Below are 18,345 nucleotides of genomic sequence, written 5' to 3'. Positions count from 1 at the left end.
TGTTCTTTCTTGCCACTTCACAAAAGGGCTGTGGCTTTTGTGCTCATCTTAAAATGTAATTGTCTTTGATGTTTGGCTTAAAAAATGACCATGGCTTTGATGCTGGATTTAAAGGCCGCCTCCAGCCACAATTTACATTTTAAATAGATCGGGGAAAAGTTTGAATTTCTGTTCAGTATTAAATGATGTCTGTATCCTCACTGGGGAGACATTCTCAAATTTATACTGCTCTCGGTGTTCCCATAAGGCCCCTTTCACACGTGCGGACTGCATGTCCCTATTTCATCCATCCGTTTTCGGATGAAATACGGACATGCATGCATCCCTATCGGATAGCGGGTGTCAGCGGATGAACACCACAGACACCCGATATCATCCGTCTCTGCTATGGTCCGATTCTGCAGATGGAGGAAAATACTATTTTTCTATCCGTCTGCAGAGTGGATCGCATGAACACAGACAGACAGTCCGTGTTCATCTGATCCCCCATAGAGGAGAGTGGAGATCTGACAGGGTGGTCCCTGCACAGTGTGCAGGGACCACCCTGTCATCCACCGGCTCAGCAGGGATCAACGGAGCGATCCCCGCTAAGCAAGCGGATGTTCACGGGGCGGATCATCACGGATCCGTCCCATGTGAAAGGGGCCTAAAGAAAAGTTAATTTGCCTTTTTTTACACTTGTCATCTGGACAGGAATTGAGGGGAAATTTCCTTCAAAGGGGCACAAATTGCATTAACATCACACGTGGCAGACATGCCACAAGGTCTGGCAATTTTGAATAAGAGCGCATGCCTTGACTTATTCGGAGGCCATGATAAATGTTGATAAAGATCCCAAGGTGGCATTACTTTACAAGCTCATAGAAGGATTTCACAGGCACACTCAAGACCTTGATTTTTTTATGTTTATGACATCCAAAATTGCAGTTGCAACTACCAGGAAAAGCCTGTTGGTAGAAATGGCGGTGATGAAACGCAAATTGACCTGGATTGTGATCAATGAAAAGCTGGTTAGCATTATGAAAGGTACTACCTCAAGGTTTGAGAGAGTTTTGGACCCTTGGATCCACTACCTTTAATCTTCTGCTCGATGATGGGGGTGGCGGTGGCCAGTTGGGCCCTTGGACGGGGTCTGACTCTTCCTCTTCCCTCCTCTTATGTTTGTATCCTTACTGGGGAGACACTGTCAAATTTATACTGCTCTCGGTGTTCCCCATAAAGGAAAGTTAATTTTCCTTATTTACACTTGTCGCTTGGACAGGAATTGAGAGGAAATTTCCTTAAAAGGGGGCACAAATTGTATGAACATCACATTTGGCGGACATGCCCCAAGGTCCGGCGATTTTGGATAAGAGCGCAAGCCTTGATTTATTCAGAGGTCATGATAAATGTTGGTAAAGACCCCAAGGTGGCATTACTTAACAAACCCATAGAAGGAGTTCACAGGCACATTCAAACCTTGATTTTGTTTTATGTTTATGGCATCCAAAATTGCAGTGGCAATTGCCTGGAGAAGCTTGCTGGTAGAAATGGCAGTGATGAAATGTAAATTGAAAGGTACTACCTCAAGGTTTGAGAGAGTTTTGGACCTTTGGATCCACTACCTTCAACCTTCTGCTCCATGATGGGGGGTGGCGGTGGCCAGTTGGGCCCTTGGACGGGGTCTGACTCTTCCTCTTCCCTTTTCTTACTACTCATGGTTATCTTGGGTGGTGATTGGGTTTCTCAGTCTCCACTCATTATGATCTTGTATATATTTCCTGTTGAGTGGTCGTTATGGTATAGCGGAGTACCTTGAAGGTAGCATTTGAGTTTCCCACTAGTGGGCTGTAGTAGAATGTCATATTAACCAATATATTTATTCATATTAATTTGCATATGTTTTATTGATAATATAATTATTATTCATATTATTATTATTATATAGTAGTGGTCTTATCAATATTATTATTCAATAGTAAAGCAATAGTTATTAATATTTTTTAATGTATACTATGTTATTCCATTAATATAGAGAATGTCTTCATTTTTAAATGTTGAAGTTTAGATGACCTCTCTGCTTCTTTCTGATATTTTTATAGGTCACGAGGTTTACTGGGTGAAAGTTTATTAGGATACTTCATAGTTTTTAAATTCACTAATTAAGAAGAGAAACACTGACAGCAGTTGAACTATAGTCTGATAAGATAACATTCCTTAAAGGTAATAAATAAACATTGTCAAGTATAAGAAGTTTTATGTAGAATATGGGAAAGTTATGTACATTAATTTAGCTTCACAGGGTTAAAAGGTCTGCTTGCGCCCTCATTAAAACTGTTAAAATACATTGAATAAGAGAACAATGATGTGTATGTATGTATATATTAAAAATTAGAAAATATTGAAAAAAGCAGTTAGCTTTGTAAGTGTAGATATGTGTATATGTGTAATATAATTTGTAAATAATATATTACTCTTTTGTGAAACCAATATATGAATACATACATATAGGATTGTATAGTTAAAAACTGCAGGACATATAACACATAAGGTGGGGCGATTGCAAGTTCATTTTCCCAAAGTCGTAAATCTGTTATCCTTGAGTTGGTAAAGTCTTATCAGGACAAGAAGGGTTTGATTTAACATGACTGGGTGCCATATTGTCTCTATACAAGTATTTTAATGGGTAAAGCCATCGACAAAACAGTTATGAATCATTTTAGTAAACATGTAGGAATTCTGGGAATGAATAAGTTTGTCTGGTTGTATGACAAGCGTCAGATTTATGGTTAGTTACATTGACGTACATCTTAGCAACCAATCATGTTGTACCTAATATGCTTGCATTGGAAGAAACTGTATAAATTAGACCTGCATCTTGTAATACTTTGAACATAAACCTGTATGTTCCCAGCTGTTAACAAACCTGCATCACTGAGGTACTGCCTGGTTTGATTCTTCGTTATTCTACTTCAGGGTGCAATATAATACAAATTCAAATGTCCTGTTGGTTTCAATTGACCTTCGTATTGTTTTCTATTTTTGATATTTATGAGGCATATTACCTGAGCCTTATTGGTCTGTCTGTCCAGATCTTATGCACTGCCGGCGTTGCAGTACTACTAAACAATTTAGTCATTTTCAGAATGTCCAATTTTGTTATTACGGATGTAAAATTGAAACAGAAAACCTTGGCGGACATTCTAAAACTTCCTCACTTTACTAGAAAATATTATCTCTGCCTTTATCCCCATTGGGTAGATCTCCCTTCACTTCCTGTTCTATCAAATATCCCTCATATAGACAAGAAATGGGGAGATGTTTCCCTGACTTTCTATTCATTCTGAGATAATCCCATAGAAGTCTATAGGGCTGTAATGCACACATGTGGCTTGAACGTAAACACTGGAGGCTGCATCTATTGGATGGAAGTAACTTACCTCAGGTAAGTATACATCTATGGAGGGGTACGCTTTGATTTAAAGTGCACTTATCCTTTAATGCTATAAACAAAAGCACATTTTGCTTCGTGTTTGCTTTGTTACCTAAACTGTCTCAAATCCACTCCCGCTGTGCTTTTTGCAGGCTTTCCTTCTATTTAAAGTGGATAAATCATTTATTCTTTCAGTAAAATCCCTAAAATATTCATGTGTATACACTCCCTTCACTCTGCACACATGAGCTGAGGGTACTGCACAACATTCTCTTCCTCTTATCATTTTATTTTGGGGGGGAAGAGTGCAGCTGTCAGGGCCGATATCACAGTCGCAGGATCTGAAGCGCACTGGGCTGCAAGACAGACTCATTTATCATTTACAAAGCTCTAAATCCTCCAAAGTCGGGTCTCGGTATTACTGGTGACTATGTTGCAATCTGTGTACTGATATTGTTACGTATACTGTCCTGGGATTTGGTGAAATTTTGTAATCCTTAAATTTAAGCAAATCTCCGATCATGTTATAATGTGTCACAGGACCGGCAACAGAAACTCTTTAGAGGTTCTCAGGAAACAGTCCACCTTTCTCTTCTCACACATAGCTGAGTGCTGTTTAAAAGAGAAGTATTGGTTTTCTTTTCTTTTTTTTTTTTTCAGATTTATACTTACCTCTGTGGATGCAGCATGGGTCCGATGCTGCATCTATCCCCCGGCACCTCTGCACTGAATACCGAGCGATCGAACATCAAGAGCTCCGTGAGCAGAGAGCTATAGACTGTCAGTTACAGCTCTCTGCTCTTCTTCCTCCTAGCTCATTGGAGCGCTGGGCTGTAGAGGGGGCAGAGTGACCGTCTCAGGCTCTCAGTCAATCCAGGCACCGGGTGAATCCTGACTTCCATTGTCTGGATGACGCTGTGCCTGGACTAATATCCGTGACATCAGCAAAGAGTGGACTTCAGTCCACTCTCTGCTGGAAACAGGTCACAGGAGTGCAAAATGAACTGCAATCTTGTGATCCATTAGAGAAGCCCAACCAAACTAGCTTTGGCTGGACTTCTTCCTCAATGGCTGACAGTCTTTAGCTCATTAAAGTGGGGCTAACATCTGATATCATTTTCATACCAAAGTGATTTTAAAGGGAAATGTATTTATTATAACAAATATGGTATACTTACATGTTCTGTGTAATGGTTTTGCACAGAGCAGCTAGGATCCTCCTCTTTTTGGGTTCCCTTGCTGGCTGTTGATTCACTCCTGCCTCCCCCTCTTCAGTGCTTCCCTGAACATCTGGTCAGAAACGCACCCTAGGTATGTCAGCAATCTTCAGAACTACCGGTCCCATTATTCTCTGTGGGCTGCTATACTCTGCATGCTCCCAAACACAGCACCAGATTTCTGCCTTTACCGCTATTTTAGGATGCACATGCAGTACTGGCAGTGCCCTGGTGCTGTGTTCAAGCAATTGCACAGTGCTGGCAGTGCTCTGGTGCCATGTTCAAGCAATTGCACAGTACTGGTAGTGCTCTGGTGCTGTGTTCAATCAATTGCACAGTACTGGTAGTGCTTTGGTTCTGTGTTCAGTCAATTGCACAGTACTGGCAGTATCCTGGTGCTGTGTTCAAGCAATTGCACAGTACTGGTAGTGCTCTGGTGCTGTACTTGAGCAATTGCACAGTACTGGTAGTGCTCTGGTGCCGTGTTCAATCAATTGCACAGTACTGGCAGTGCTCTGCTGCTAAACGTGAGCAATTGCATAGTACTGGCAGTGCTCTGGTGTTGTGTTCAATCAATTGCACAGTACTGGTAGTGCTCTGGTGCTGTACTTGAGCAATTGCACAGTACTGGTAGTGCTCTGGTGCCATGTTCAAGCAATTGCACAATACTGACAGTGTTCTGGTGCTGTGTTCAAGCAATTGCATAGTACTGGTAGTGCTCTGGTGCTCTGTTCAATCAATTGCACAATACGGACAGTGCTCTGGTGCAGTGTTCAAGCAGTTGCACAGTACTGGCAGTGCTCTGGTGCTGTGTTCACTCAATTGCACAGTACTGGTAGTGCTCTGGTGCTGTGTTCAAGCAATTGCACAGTACTGGTAGTGCTCTGGTGCCATGTTCAAGCAATTGCACAATACTGACAGTGTCCTGGTGCTGTGTTCAAGCAATTGCACAGTACTGGTAGTGCTCTGGTGCTGTGTTCAATCAATTGCACAGTACTGGTAGTGCTCCGGTGCTGTGTTCAAGTAATTGCACAGTACTCGCAGTGCTCTGGTGCTGTGTTTGAGCAATTGCACAATACTGGCAGTGCTCTGGTGCTATATGTGAGCAATTGCATAGTACTGGCAGTGCTCTGGTGCCGTGTTCAATCAATTGCACAGTACTGGTAGTTCTCTGGTGCTGTGTTTGAGCAATTGCATAGTACTGGCAGTGCTCTGGTGCCATGTTCAAGCAATTGCACAATACTGACAGTGCTCTGGTGCTGTGTTGAGCAATTGCATAGTACTGGCAGTGCTCTGGTGCTGTGTTTGAGCAATTGCACAATACTGGCAGTGCTCTGGTGCTGTGTTTGAGCAATTGTACAATACTGGCAGTGCTCTGGTGCTATACTTGAGCAATTGCACAGTACTGGCAGTGCTCTGGTGTTGTGTTAGGGCACATGTACAGAATGGGCAGTGCACTGGTACTCTGTTCAAGTGCATACACAGCCAGGACAGCACTTTGGTGCTGTGTTAGTTTACATGTGCAGTACCCATACCTCCCAACTTTTTGAGATGGTAATGAGGGACACTAGTAAAAGTATGTAGGCACAGGACACACACCCTGCTACACCCCCTTCAGGAGAATGATAAAAAAAATGATTAGTTAAACCCACAAGTGCTTTTTTTTTAACCACTACTATTCCTTTATATTGGCTTTTGAAATTTACAAATGCAGCAATTCATTAATTGCATGAAAGGTTTAGCACTGGGCAAACACGATTTGAAAGATAAAAAGTGCATTTTATGTGCAACTATGTAGATCAGACCAAAATGATTGACAGATAAGTGGTCCCAGTGAGCAGTACAGACAGCACCAGGCCTCTGCCCGAACTCAGCTTCAGGGAACTGTCCATGCACCTGAACACAGCGCTAGAGTGCTGCCATACTGCATTATGCATCCCTTGAGCATGGCACCCAGCCTTATGGAAAGATTCAGGCCTGGCCCGGACAGTTGTGTGCCCTTCTAGCTGTTGGGTCTAAGTGTACAGACACACATGGGTTTTCCTTGCTGCTTGTGTCAAGAATGAACATAACAATGAAAAGTGACATCTCCGTCTCCAGCCTGCTCTACATCATCCTTCAATGAACAGCATAAGCAAATGTTCTGACAGACCAGGGGCACGCCACCAAAGAAAGGGAAACAAATGAAATCGTAAGAAGTTGCAAAGTTAATTCTCCTCTGGTGCAATTATACCACAGACTGAAACTGTTTTTAAAACATCTTTTCCTCTTCGCTTTCACTATCTGATCAGCATTGCAAACCGCTTTTGATAGAAGACTCAGTCTGTGGAAGTCGTTGCATTTGTAATCAGGGAGCAGTACAAAGCCTAAACTTCCTTTGCGGCACAATGCAGAATTAATGAGGAAAGGGGCCAGAATCCTCACTGGCGGTTGACAAATGTCTTTGTGTTGCGTTTGTTTATATAGATTTATAGCCTTTTTAGGATAGAAATTGTTTTGTTTGCCTGGAATTATGATGCACTATTTCCCTGTAGATAAAGAAGTATGGCGTGTTATTTTATCTCTAGTTAAGCAGGCAGTTTTTCTTTTGGGTTTACAGAAAGACTCTAAATACCATCATTTTATCTTCTCTTTTTATTTCCTTCATGTAAATATTAAGTACTATAAAAAGAGACAGATTATATACATTATTTACAAAGTTAATATACTGAACGACCTTTCAAAATAACGTGCCAGAAAATGGAAAGTATGTTTCAGAGGGAATCTGTCTACTTTGCTGTGAGCAGTTTACTAATTAAAGGAAAATAGTCACTATTGGGCACATATTTGAGTATTTTGTTTAAAATTATTTTAACAGTGCAAATGATTTTCATTAAAGCCAGGTACAACCTATAATGCCGCATACACGCGGTCGGATTTTCCGATGGGAAATGTTGGATATGCGCTTGTTGTTGGTAAGTCTGACCGTGTGCATGCTCCATCGAACATTTGCTCTTGGACTTTCAAACAAATGTTGGCTAGCAGGTTCTCAAATTTTCCACCAACAAAACGTTGTTTTTCGTAAAGTGCGATCGTGCACAAGTCCATCGCACAAAAGTTCACGAATGCTCGGAATCAAGCAGAAGGAACCGCACAGGCTATTGAACTTCCTTTTACTCGGCTTGTCATACATCTTGTACATCACTGCGTTCCCATGTTCGTAATTGTTGGCCAACATTTGTGTGGCCGTGTGTATGCAAGACAGGTTTGAGCAAACAACCTTCGAACAAAAATCCACAGTTTTGTTGGCGGAAAGTCCGATCGTGTGTACGGGGCATTCCTTTTTTTTTTTCGTTCATTTGTCAGCTCCAGTTGGAGCCGCTGTACTAACCATGTGAGGTTAGTTCAGTGATCTTCCCCACTGAGATGTGTTCTGATGGGGACGGCCCCCCAGCCAGAACACTCAGATCAGCGCTCTCTGCCATTGGCTGAGAGCTCTTTTTGGGAGTCAGTCGACTGCTGGTTTTCCAGCATAATGCGCGTCCGACAAAAGCGGGCCAGCTTCTGTCAGAACGACCAACATGCACACGGGCAGAATGTCGGCTGTTTTTTTTTTTAACCGGCAAATGTCTTTTGACATTCTGCCTGTGTGCACCCAGGTCTTTACCCTCCTTTAATTTTGCATCTGAATCTTTCGGTGACTCTGCAACCATAAACCGTCACATTTTTAAGGTAGTCACGCTGCAAACATCCCCAACACTGACTTGTCAGAAGAATAACAAGAAATGGTTTCTGGTTTGTCGGAAAAAAAATCTGTAGTGCTATCCACTACAGTGGTGTAGTGGTTAGCACTTTCACCTAGCAGTAAGAAGGGTCTGGTTTGAATCCCAACCACGACACTACCTGCTTGGAGTTTGCATGTTCTCCCTGTGCCTGCGTGGGTTTCCTCCGGTTTCCTCCCACACTCCAAAGGCATGCTGGTAGGTTAATTGGATCCTGTCTAAATTGTCCCTAGTATGTATGAATGTGAGTTAGGGACCTTAGATTGTAATCTCCTTGAGGGTAGGGACTGATGTGAATGTACAATGTCTATGTAAAGTGCTGCGTAAATTGATGGCGCTATATAAGTAACTGAAATAAAATAAAATAAATAAAAAGCCTTGATCTATGGTTGCTCCATAGCTAATAGATTGTCACCTGATTCAGTCATAGTCGGAGACAGATATATAATAATTATGAGAACTTTAAAGTGTTAGCTCACCTTTACAGAAAAAAAAATTAAAAGGTGAACTAACACACTCTCCCAACCCTCCTGGTCCATGCTGTACTTACCTCTATGGGTGCTGAGCTGTTAGTGCCCACGCAGCCAGTGCAATGCTCCAGGGATTAGAAATCCTTGCTTTTCCTTATTCTCTGTTCAGAGCTTCCAGAACAGATCAGAGGGATTCTAATTGGTTATCGACAGCACAGAGCATCTATCCTGGAAGTACTGCACAAAGAGGAAAAAGAAAGGGGACTTCAAATCCCTGGAGCAATGCGCAGGCTCCATGGGCACTGACAGCTCAGCACCCATTGAGGTAAGAACAGCAGGGACCGGGGGTGAAGGATGAGAGGGTGTACGGTGTTAGTTCACCTTTTCTATTTTTTTTAAAGATGAGTTAACCCTTTACGGCCAACTATACTATGGAAGTATAGAAGCATTCACTTCTGATCTCCCCTTCTGAATTTCAAGTGCACTTGTAGTTTGCACTTGTAGTGGAAAGTGGATTTGCCTTTCGTAAATAACCCCCAATGAGTCAATAAATAATGTGCTTCCTAAGTCACTGGGGTTGATTTACTAAAGGCAAATAGACTATGCACTCTGTAAGTGCAGTTGCTCCAGAGCTTAGTAAATGAGGTAAAGCTTCACTTTGCAAAGAATAACCAATCACATACATGAGAAAGAGGGGTTTTGGGACTTTAAAATACCAAATCACATAAAATGACATTTAAAAAAAACAGCATTTTTGTGATTGGATGATGGGAGTCAGCATAACTGATCATTTGCTAAGCTCTGGAGCAACTGCTCTTGCATAGTGTGCAGTCTATTTGCCTGTAGTAAATCAACCCCATTGACTGCAGATTAGAAATTCTAACTTCACTAAGCCCTTGTACACACGGTCGGAGAATCTGTCAGAATGAGTCTTATCGGACCGTGTCATCAGATAATCCGACTGTGTGTGGTATGCATCGGACTGATTCCGTCCGAATCTCCGTCCGACCCAATTTTCCAACATGTTGGAAATATTTCCCGACCAACTGGGCAGGACGGACCTAATCCGATCATGTGTAGAGCATTTTGATCGGACCAAGTGCCACACATGCTCAGATCAAATTCCTACATCAAAGCTATTGGCTACTAGCCTGAATGTAGTCCCATCGTAACGAAATTACGTCATCACGTTCTGAAAGATCGGATTTTTCGCCAACTTGGCCCGACCGTGTGTATGCAACAGTTTCGGAAACAATCCGTCTGACTAAATCCGACGGGCAAAATCCGACGGATTTGGTTGGCAAAATCTCCGACCGTGTGTACGTGGGCTTAGACCTTTCGGATCTGAATGCTCGTAGAGGTTTAATTCCCTTGTAGCTGTTATTTTGTTGAAACCTCAATAAGAAAAAGACAGACTTACGAAGGACTCGGACCCCATGCTTTAGGGACTGGATACGGCTAGGTTCCATGGACATGCTGAGGACCGTCTGCTGTCCACCGATGGTGCACACTTGGTTTTCCTGGTGAGCCTGTTTTACCATAATGATCAGCTGGTTGGCTATGATGGTGTTGAGAACGGAGATTGCAATCATCGGAAAGATGAAGGAAAGGAAAGCATTGACCTAAAAGATATGAAAGAGAGAACTGGTCAGACAGCTGCTAGGAACACAGACCAAGAATCAAATGAATTTGGAGCGTAACTTTGGCAACCAAAAAATGCAACTCAAATACATAACGTAAGGGAGAAATATGTTTATACATCTTTTTTCACAGGTTGTGCTTTCTCTTTCCTAGAACATAACAAGAGTGGCAATGACTTGTCCTATCTCAGTATGCTAGTATGCTATATATCAGGATTGCAATTAGTCGACCTCCAGCTGTTGCAAAACTACAAGTCCCATCATGCCTCTGCCTCTGGGTGTCATGCTTGTGGCTTTCAGAGTCTTGCTATGCCTCATGGGACGTGTAGTTCTGCAACAGCTGGAGGTCTGCTAATTGCATATCCCTGCTATATATACTGCACAGACCTATAAGTGACTCATTAGTATAGAACATGCTCACCCGAAAAAGGTAGCTTGCAACCAGCTTTACCATGGGAGGGCTTGTGCAATACATTGCCGGGTGGTGGTTATGGGTATATAATAATGATCTCCTCCATTGTGGTTTTGTATCTGTAGCAGGTTAGGACTTGGATATGCGACTTGGAAAACTGACTTCTAAGATACAGTTTTCTCTTGACAGAAAGACCAGGGAGGAGGGAGAAAAGAAGAACTGAACAGCTTCCCAGGTGCTCACCACTTATCTAAATACGCAGTGCAGTCTGATGATATAATTATAAACATTAATCTGATTTCTTTGAATTGCTGTACTGCATTAGGGATTGGGCAAGAGTTTATATCTAGAACTTTATTAGGCAAATAATATAGACTGTATATCTAAGAATTCCTCAAAAAATGTCCACACATTTTTTTTTAAACTCTTTTTATGAAGAATTTCAAAAACATTAATTAAATTACACAAATTACGTCACTCGTACTAAACTTCAAGGTCAGCCGGCTTGTCAGATAGACTAGTACCATGACACTCATAGACACGACCAATTACTACTCCTCTCACCCTCACTGTTTTTCAATGAAAATATAAAAGTACGAAAACTTTTTGAAGACCCCTCGTATGTATACACACGAGGGGGTCTTCCAAAAGCTTTCATACTTTTATATTTTCATTGAAAAACAGTGAGGATATCATATATTATATATTTATGTTTTATACACATTTAAAGGTGAACTTGTTGGTAAGCTTAAAAATTGCTGTCTATGTCTCCATTAGGGAGATTTACTGTCCTGGTGACCATTGCCAGCAAGTGAAAGGATATCTCCCAAATGGGACACAGGTGGCAAAACGAAAAGAAAAAAAAAAGTTTGGTTTAGAGATGTTTTAATTGGTTGAGGCCACTGTAGGTGGGATGTGGTGGTTTTAAAAGAGCAGGTGTCTCTAGCAATGTAAAAAGTTGTGTTGATGATACAGAACTGAGCAAAGCTTGATGAACACTTTATTACACTAAAGAAGAAGTCAATGGAAGACGGAGGAGCTTATAGTCAATTAAGATATTAAACAACAGTTTGCATGTTCCCCATGTGTTTGCGTGGGTTTCCTCCAGGTACTCCGTGGTTTTCTCCCACACTCCAAAGACATGCTGGTAGGTTAATTGGATAGATCCTGTCTAAATTGGCTCATATCTAGGAAGGTGAGTTAAGGACCTTAGAGTGTAAGGTCCTTGAGGGAAGGGACTGATGTGAATGTATATTATATATGACGGCGCTATATAAGTATCTGTAATACATAATAAAGATAGCGCAACCGGGTCCTGCTAAAAGTGTTTGGGGGGCCCAAAGTAATAATCAAGCCTGGGGCCCTGTGTGGTCTTAGGCCCCTTTCACACTTTTGCTACTCCAAAGTCATTGACACGATTTCACGGCCACGATTTTGGCAAGACAGTCATAGGACTGTGGATCCGACTTTGCCCCACGACTTGAAGTATGACTTCAATGAGCAGGGACGCGACTTTGATTACCAAATAATTAGGGGGACCTCCACGCCAATTTTTTTTTTTTAAGAAAAAAAACGGCATGGATTCCCCCTTCATGGGCATACCGGCCCTTCAGTATTCGTCGTCGTCGTCTTCTTCTTTCTTCTCTTCTTTCTTCTGATGTTGACACAATGCTCTCTCCCACTGTAATGCATTGTGCGTGGTGCACAGCGATTTATATAGGCATGGGGCATGGTCACGGGGTGATGTCACCTGGTGACCCCGCCTCCTTATGATGTCACAGCCCGTGGCATGATGGCACTCTGGCATCATAAGGGGGCGGGGTCACTGGGTGACATCACCCGGTGACCACGCCCCATGCCTATACAGCGTGGTGTCAACATCGGAAGACAGAAGAGAAGAAGAAGATGACGACGACAAAGAAGACCGGGCCAACGCTTGTAAAAGAGCTGGAAGAAGATAGCGGAGGAGCCAGGCAGAAAGCATCGGAGAGTGGGAGAAGACACCGAAGAGCGGGAGAAGAGAGCAGAGAAGTCGGAAGAGACCCCTGAAGTCGGAAGAAGACCCTGGAGCTGCCTAATAAATTACTTTAAAAACCTGCGTAGTGTGTTTTTTTTATTGACACTTTTTTTCCCCCCAGGTGAATGGGTAGGGGTATGATGTACCCCATACTCATTCACATAGGGTGGGGGTCGGGATCTGGGGGCCCCCTTATTAAAGGGGGCTCCCATATTCCGATAAGCCCCCCGCCCGCAGACCCTGACAACCAACAGCCAGGGTTGTTGGGAAGGGGCCATTGTCCTCATCAACATAGGGGCAAGGTGATTTGGGGTAGGCGGGCAAGCCTTTCCTGACTGGCCAGGCTGGTGCTCGGATAAGGGTCTGGTATGAATTATGGGGGGGACTCCATGCTGTTCTTTCTGCGTGGTGGTTTCCCTTAAAATCCATACCAGACCGAAGGCCCGGTATGCTCATGAAGGGAGAACCCATGCTGTTTTTTTTCTTTAAAAAAAAGTGGTGTGGAGTTCCCCTTCATGCACAAGTCGCATGCCAAAGTCGGATCAGTTCATACGGAATCTGACTTTGATCTGACTTCAGAAAAAAAGTAGTGCGGGAACTACTTTGAAGTCGGCACGACTTGAAGTCACGCCAATATGAATGGCAGTCATTCAAAGTCATGCAGAATGACTTGTCATTGCGATTTTGCAGTCCAAAATCGTGGGGCAAGTCCTATAAGTGTGAAAGGGGGCTTAATCTGGCTCTGTCTAGATCAGTGGTTCTCAACTCCTGTCCTCAGGATCCACTAACAGGCCAGGTTTGCAAGATAACTGTAATACACCACAGGTGATATTTTCTGCTCAGTGATTGCAGTTTTCTAGTCTGCATCTCCCCAAGGTAATACATAAAACCTGGCCTGTTAGTGGGTACTGAAGACAGGAGTTGAGAACCACTGAACTAGAGGGTGCACTGACAAATGTGTATACAAGAATACAACAAACCAAGTATGACAAATATATGTTGGCACCATTTTGTAGAAGTGACAAAGAGAGGAAGTGTACCAGGAAATTAATGTTATGCCACAACAGAGATAAATTGTGGCTATTTCTATGCAGAATACTTTTTTTCGGTTAATTAATTACAGAAATAGTGAACGATTTATCATAGAACTCTGGTTTACCTCCACAGGGCCATTAGCAGTCAAGACGTGTATAAGTCTACTCGAGACAAGACTTGACTTTACTGCTAATTGCCACCAGGTTAAGTGGTTTAAATAAATGTTAATTGAAAATGATGGAGATTTTTCCTGCACGTGTCCTTAAGGGCCAGACTCTGTAATCTCTGATTTGTATAATATACTGGAGGGTGGGCACTAGGGATAGCATTAAAATCAAGTTCTATATTCAACTTTTCAAGTGTTATTCCACCTGTTTTAATCTGCTTGAGTTTTAACATTTTTGCTTGGTCAATATAAGACTGTGTACTAGAAGGGGGGCAGTTGCACTCTGCAAGTGCAGTTGCTCCAGAGCTTAGTAAATGTGCTCTGCTTATTTCCAGAATACAATCATGTGCAAGAGAAAATTTAGTTTTTTTGTTTTTTTTATGTCCATGCACCCAATTGGGTATTCTTTGCAATGTAAAGCTTTACCTCATTTACTAAGCTCAGGAACAACTCCCCTTACATCTTTTTACCAAAAATTCCACGTGCACACTGTGCTCCAAGTACTGGGAAACGTTGAGATCTGGTGTGGTGTGGTGTGGACCACTGTGTGGTCATAATTACAGTTTTAATAGCCGATTTATTATATTGACCAAGCTAAAATGGTAAAACTCAAGCAGATTAAAACAGGTGGAATGAACAGTTGAATATAGAACTTGATTTTAGTGATATCCCTAGTGCCCACCCTCCACCCGCCTTAGGAAATCTACCCCTATGTGCCTGTGTGGGAAATCCATAGACCAGTAATGGTAGACTCCTCTGTACCAAACCTCCCATGGTTACGAGCAAAACTCACATTTTAATTATATATTTGCTTATTGGTACCTTTATAATATAGCTATAACCATGTGAAAGCACACAGTGTCTGCTAAACAATCAACCTCAATCTTAGCCTGCCCTGGCATTCCCCTGTAAAACTTCCTCATGTAGTTTTCAATTATTTGGTTCACTAGCTGTGCAGGGCCTGTGACAGCAAAGCAAACCACAGCATAATCTTCCACCACTAGGCTTCACAGTTGAGATGAGATATTGATGTGTTTCTATCCTGTGCTTTTTTTCTACTTAATAAGGAGTTTTCTACAGCAGTGGTCATCAACTCTGTCCTCGGGGCCCACTAACAGGCCAGGTTTTATGTATTACCTTGGGGAGATGCAGACTAGAATTGTCAGGAAATGTTCCATCCGCTGGTAATATCTGTCTTTTGGCGTGCAGTACTGAGGTCCACAAGCAGGTGTCTCCTGGCAATTTGGAACTGTCAGGAGAGCTTTTCCCTGCTGATGTTATGTCATCTTTGGGCTGCTGTACTGGTGTCCACCAGTGGATGGATCCAGGCAGTGTGGAGCAGACAGCACCTCCTGCAATCAGGTGTCACTTGAGGCCAATCACAGGCCTATAAATACCCGGCAAGCACTCACATGTTTGCCTTGGTTTTGTCCTTGAGCCCCGACCTGCATCCTGTTACCTGTTATCCTGATCCTTGATTCTTGATTCCTGCATCCTGAACCTGTTGTACCTGATCCTGTCTATTCCTGCATCCCTGGAACCTAGTCCTGCAACCTGATCTCTTCACCTTGTTCCCCCATCTCCTTGTGTTGTATTTTCAGGGTGAGCATCATTCTTCTATCTCCCGTGTCTTTTCTTTGCTGTTCCCCCATCTGCTGACCTCCTGTTTATGACCCTGGCCTAGCTTGACTACGATTCTGGTATCCCCTTTGATATATATACTGGTTGGTTTGTTGTCACTGTTATTAGGTTTTCTCACTCTGTTTGGTATTAGTGGTGTATTCACATTATATGCATTTATCTTAATAAAATCACTTACTTTCACCTACTTATGTTTGGTTTACTCTGTCGCAGTCACAGTTCTTGTCACATCCGGTTTATGACTAGAATACTGCAATCACTGAGCAGCAAATTATATCACCTGTGATATATTTCAGTTATCCTGCAAACCTGGCCTGCTAGTGGGTCCTGAGGACAGGGTTGATGACCACTGGTCTACAGAACATTGTCCCAGATGCATTTTGGAACATGGTTATATAGCTATAACCATATTATAGCACATAGTGCCTACTAAAGTTTCAACCTCAATCTTACCTTTCCCTGATATTCTTCTGTAAAAATAATGTAGTTTTCAATTCATTGGCTCACTAGCTGTGCAGGGCCTGGGGCAACAAAGCGGACCATAGAATAATACCTCCAACACCATGCTTCACAGTTGGGGGGGTGTTATTGGTGTTTTTCTATTCTGTGCTTTTTTTTCAAAACATGGTTATATAGCTATAACCATGCGATAGCACACAGTGGGGTTGATTTACTAAAGTCAAATATACTGTGAACTGCAACTTTCTCCAGAGCTTAGTATTTGAGGTAAAACTTCACTTTGCAAATAATACTCAGTCACACACAAGGAAAATAAAAAACAGCATTTTTGTCGGTACATGCTTGGATGATAGAAACCAACAGAGCTTCCCCTCAGATCTAGAACAAATGCACTTAAAGTATATTTGCCTTTAGTAAATCAACCTTTCTGCCTGCTAAACTTTCAACCTCAATCTTACCCTTCCCTAACATTCTCCTGTAAAACTTCTTAATGTAGCTTTCAGTGCCATTCGTTTCGTACAAATCGAAAATCCGTACATTCAAAGCATCCGAAATACAAATTTCCATGTTTCCGAATCGTATACGAAATTTCGTTGACAAATTTCGGATCCAAATTCTGTTACAACGGAAACGTGACTGGTGTTTTGTTGACCAATCAGAGGCTTTCTTCTGCTGCTGAGTGAGGGTTGGGAAAATTACCTTTTTTAGTATGGGAGTGGGAGACTGGTACTGGTAGTCGATGGGAGATTCAGAATCGGCCAAAATAAGAATGTTCGTTAATATCATTTTATTATTGTCATAATAATTACGATTATTTGTTATGATGAAGTTAGGAAGGAAGTCAGCACAGCACAGGGATGGTGGGAGCCCCTCATAATGAGCACAGGGATGGTGGGAGCCCCTCATAATGAGCACAGGGATGGTGGGAGCCCCTCTTAATGAGCACAGGGATGGTGGGAGCCCCTCTTAATGAGCACAGCACAGGGATGGTGGGAGCCAACAGTTTACGCAGCACTTTACAATAAATAGGGGGGACAACACAATTACAGTACAATAAAAAAGGTACAGGAGGGCCCTGCTCGTAGAGCTTACATTCTAAAGGGAGCGGGTGGTACAAAAGGTATTAGCTGCAGAGAATGATTTGATGGGGGTGGCTCGGGGACAGTTAGGTGGATGGGGGATAGGCTTCCCTGAATAAATGAGTTTTCAGGGATCTTCTAAAGGTGGACAGGGTAGGGGCTGATCGGACAGACTGGGGCAGGGAGTTCCAGAGGATGGGAAAGGCTCTGGAGAAGTCTTGAAGGCGAGCATGAGAGGAGGTAACAAGGGAGCTAGAAAGCAGGAGGTCCTGGGAGGAGCGAAGGGGACGATTTGGGCAATATCTGCAGATGAGGTTGGTGATGTAGATGGGGGCGATGTTGTGGATGGCTTTGTATGTTATGGTTAGCATAACATATGGTTTGCACTAGCTGTGCAAAGCCTGTTGCAGCAGAGCAAGCCAAAGAATAAATCTTCACCACCATACTTCACAGTTGAGCTGAGGTATTGGCGTTTTTCTATTCTGTGCTTTTTATTTCTGCGCCAAAAAAAAGTTTTCTACAGAACATTGTCCCAAAGGCATTTTGGAACCTACAATCAGTTTTTGCAGCGACGTTTGTTTTTGGATGAGTAAAATGGCATCCTTCTTTCCATAATTACCATTCTTGTGTTGTGTTGTACTTAGAGCGGAGCACAGGCTTTGGCATGCGCGAGTTGTTTCTAGAGGTTCCTTGCTGTTACCCCAAGGTCCTTCTTGTTTTGGGTCTGGTGAAATTGCTGTTGATTTGAGCAGCTCTTGGGATGAGCAGACACGATGTGATCTGTAGTACAAGCATCCTATAAATGAGAAAGATAATTGCCGTCCACTTATATCAACCCCTCTCTTTCTTACAGTTCTGTATTTTATTGAAGGTCAGCTTAGGTCACATTCAGGGTTTTTTCAGATTTCTTTACCTTTTTATCAGCACAGGAAATCCTGTCTCCAGAACATTTTGATTTATCTTTTGATCGTAAATAAACACCTAAACATGAGCCGATCAATAGAGGCGGCTGGATGGTGGATGGTGGGGGGGGGGC

The 18,345-nt window shown here is 42.6% G+C and overlaps 1 protein-coding gene across 1 annotated transcript in view; it reads right to left on the bottom strand.

The window, feature by feature from the left end:
• NTSR1 (neurotensin receptor 1) overlaps positions 1–18,345 on the bottom strand; it is a 258,680-nt gene that overhangs the window by 87,917 nt on the left and 152,418 nt on the right. The window contains exon 2 of the mRNA XM_077460307.1: positions 10,281–10,482. Coding sequence (XP_077316433.1) covers positions 10,281–10,482 — 202 coding nt within the window. The remainder of the gene's footprint in view (positions 1–10,280; positions 10,483–18,345) is intronic.

Source organism: Lithobates pipiens, unplaced genomic scaffold (assembly GCF_037356315.1).
Source record: "Lithobates pipiens isolate NorthernLeopardFrog02 unplaced genomic scaffold, aLitPip1_a1.2 Scaffold_28, whole genome shotgun sequence".
Taxonomy (NCBI): Eukaryota; Metazoa; Chordata; class Amphibia; order Anura; family Ranidae; genus Lithobates; species Lithobates pipiens.
This window is presented reverse-complemented; position numbering and strand designations above follow the sequence as displayed.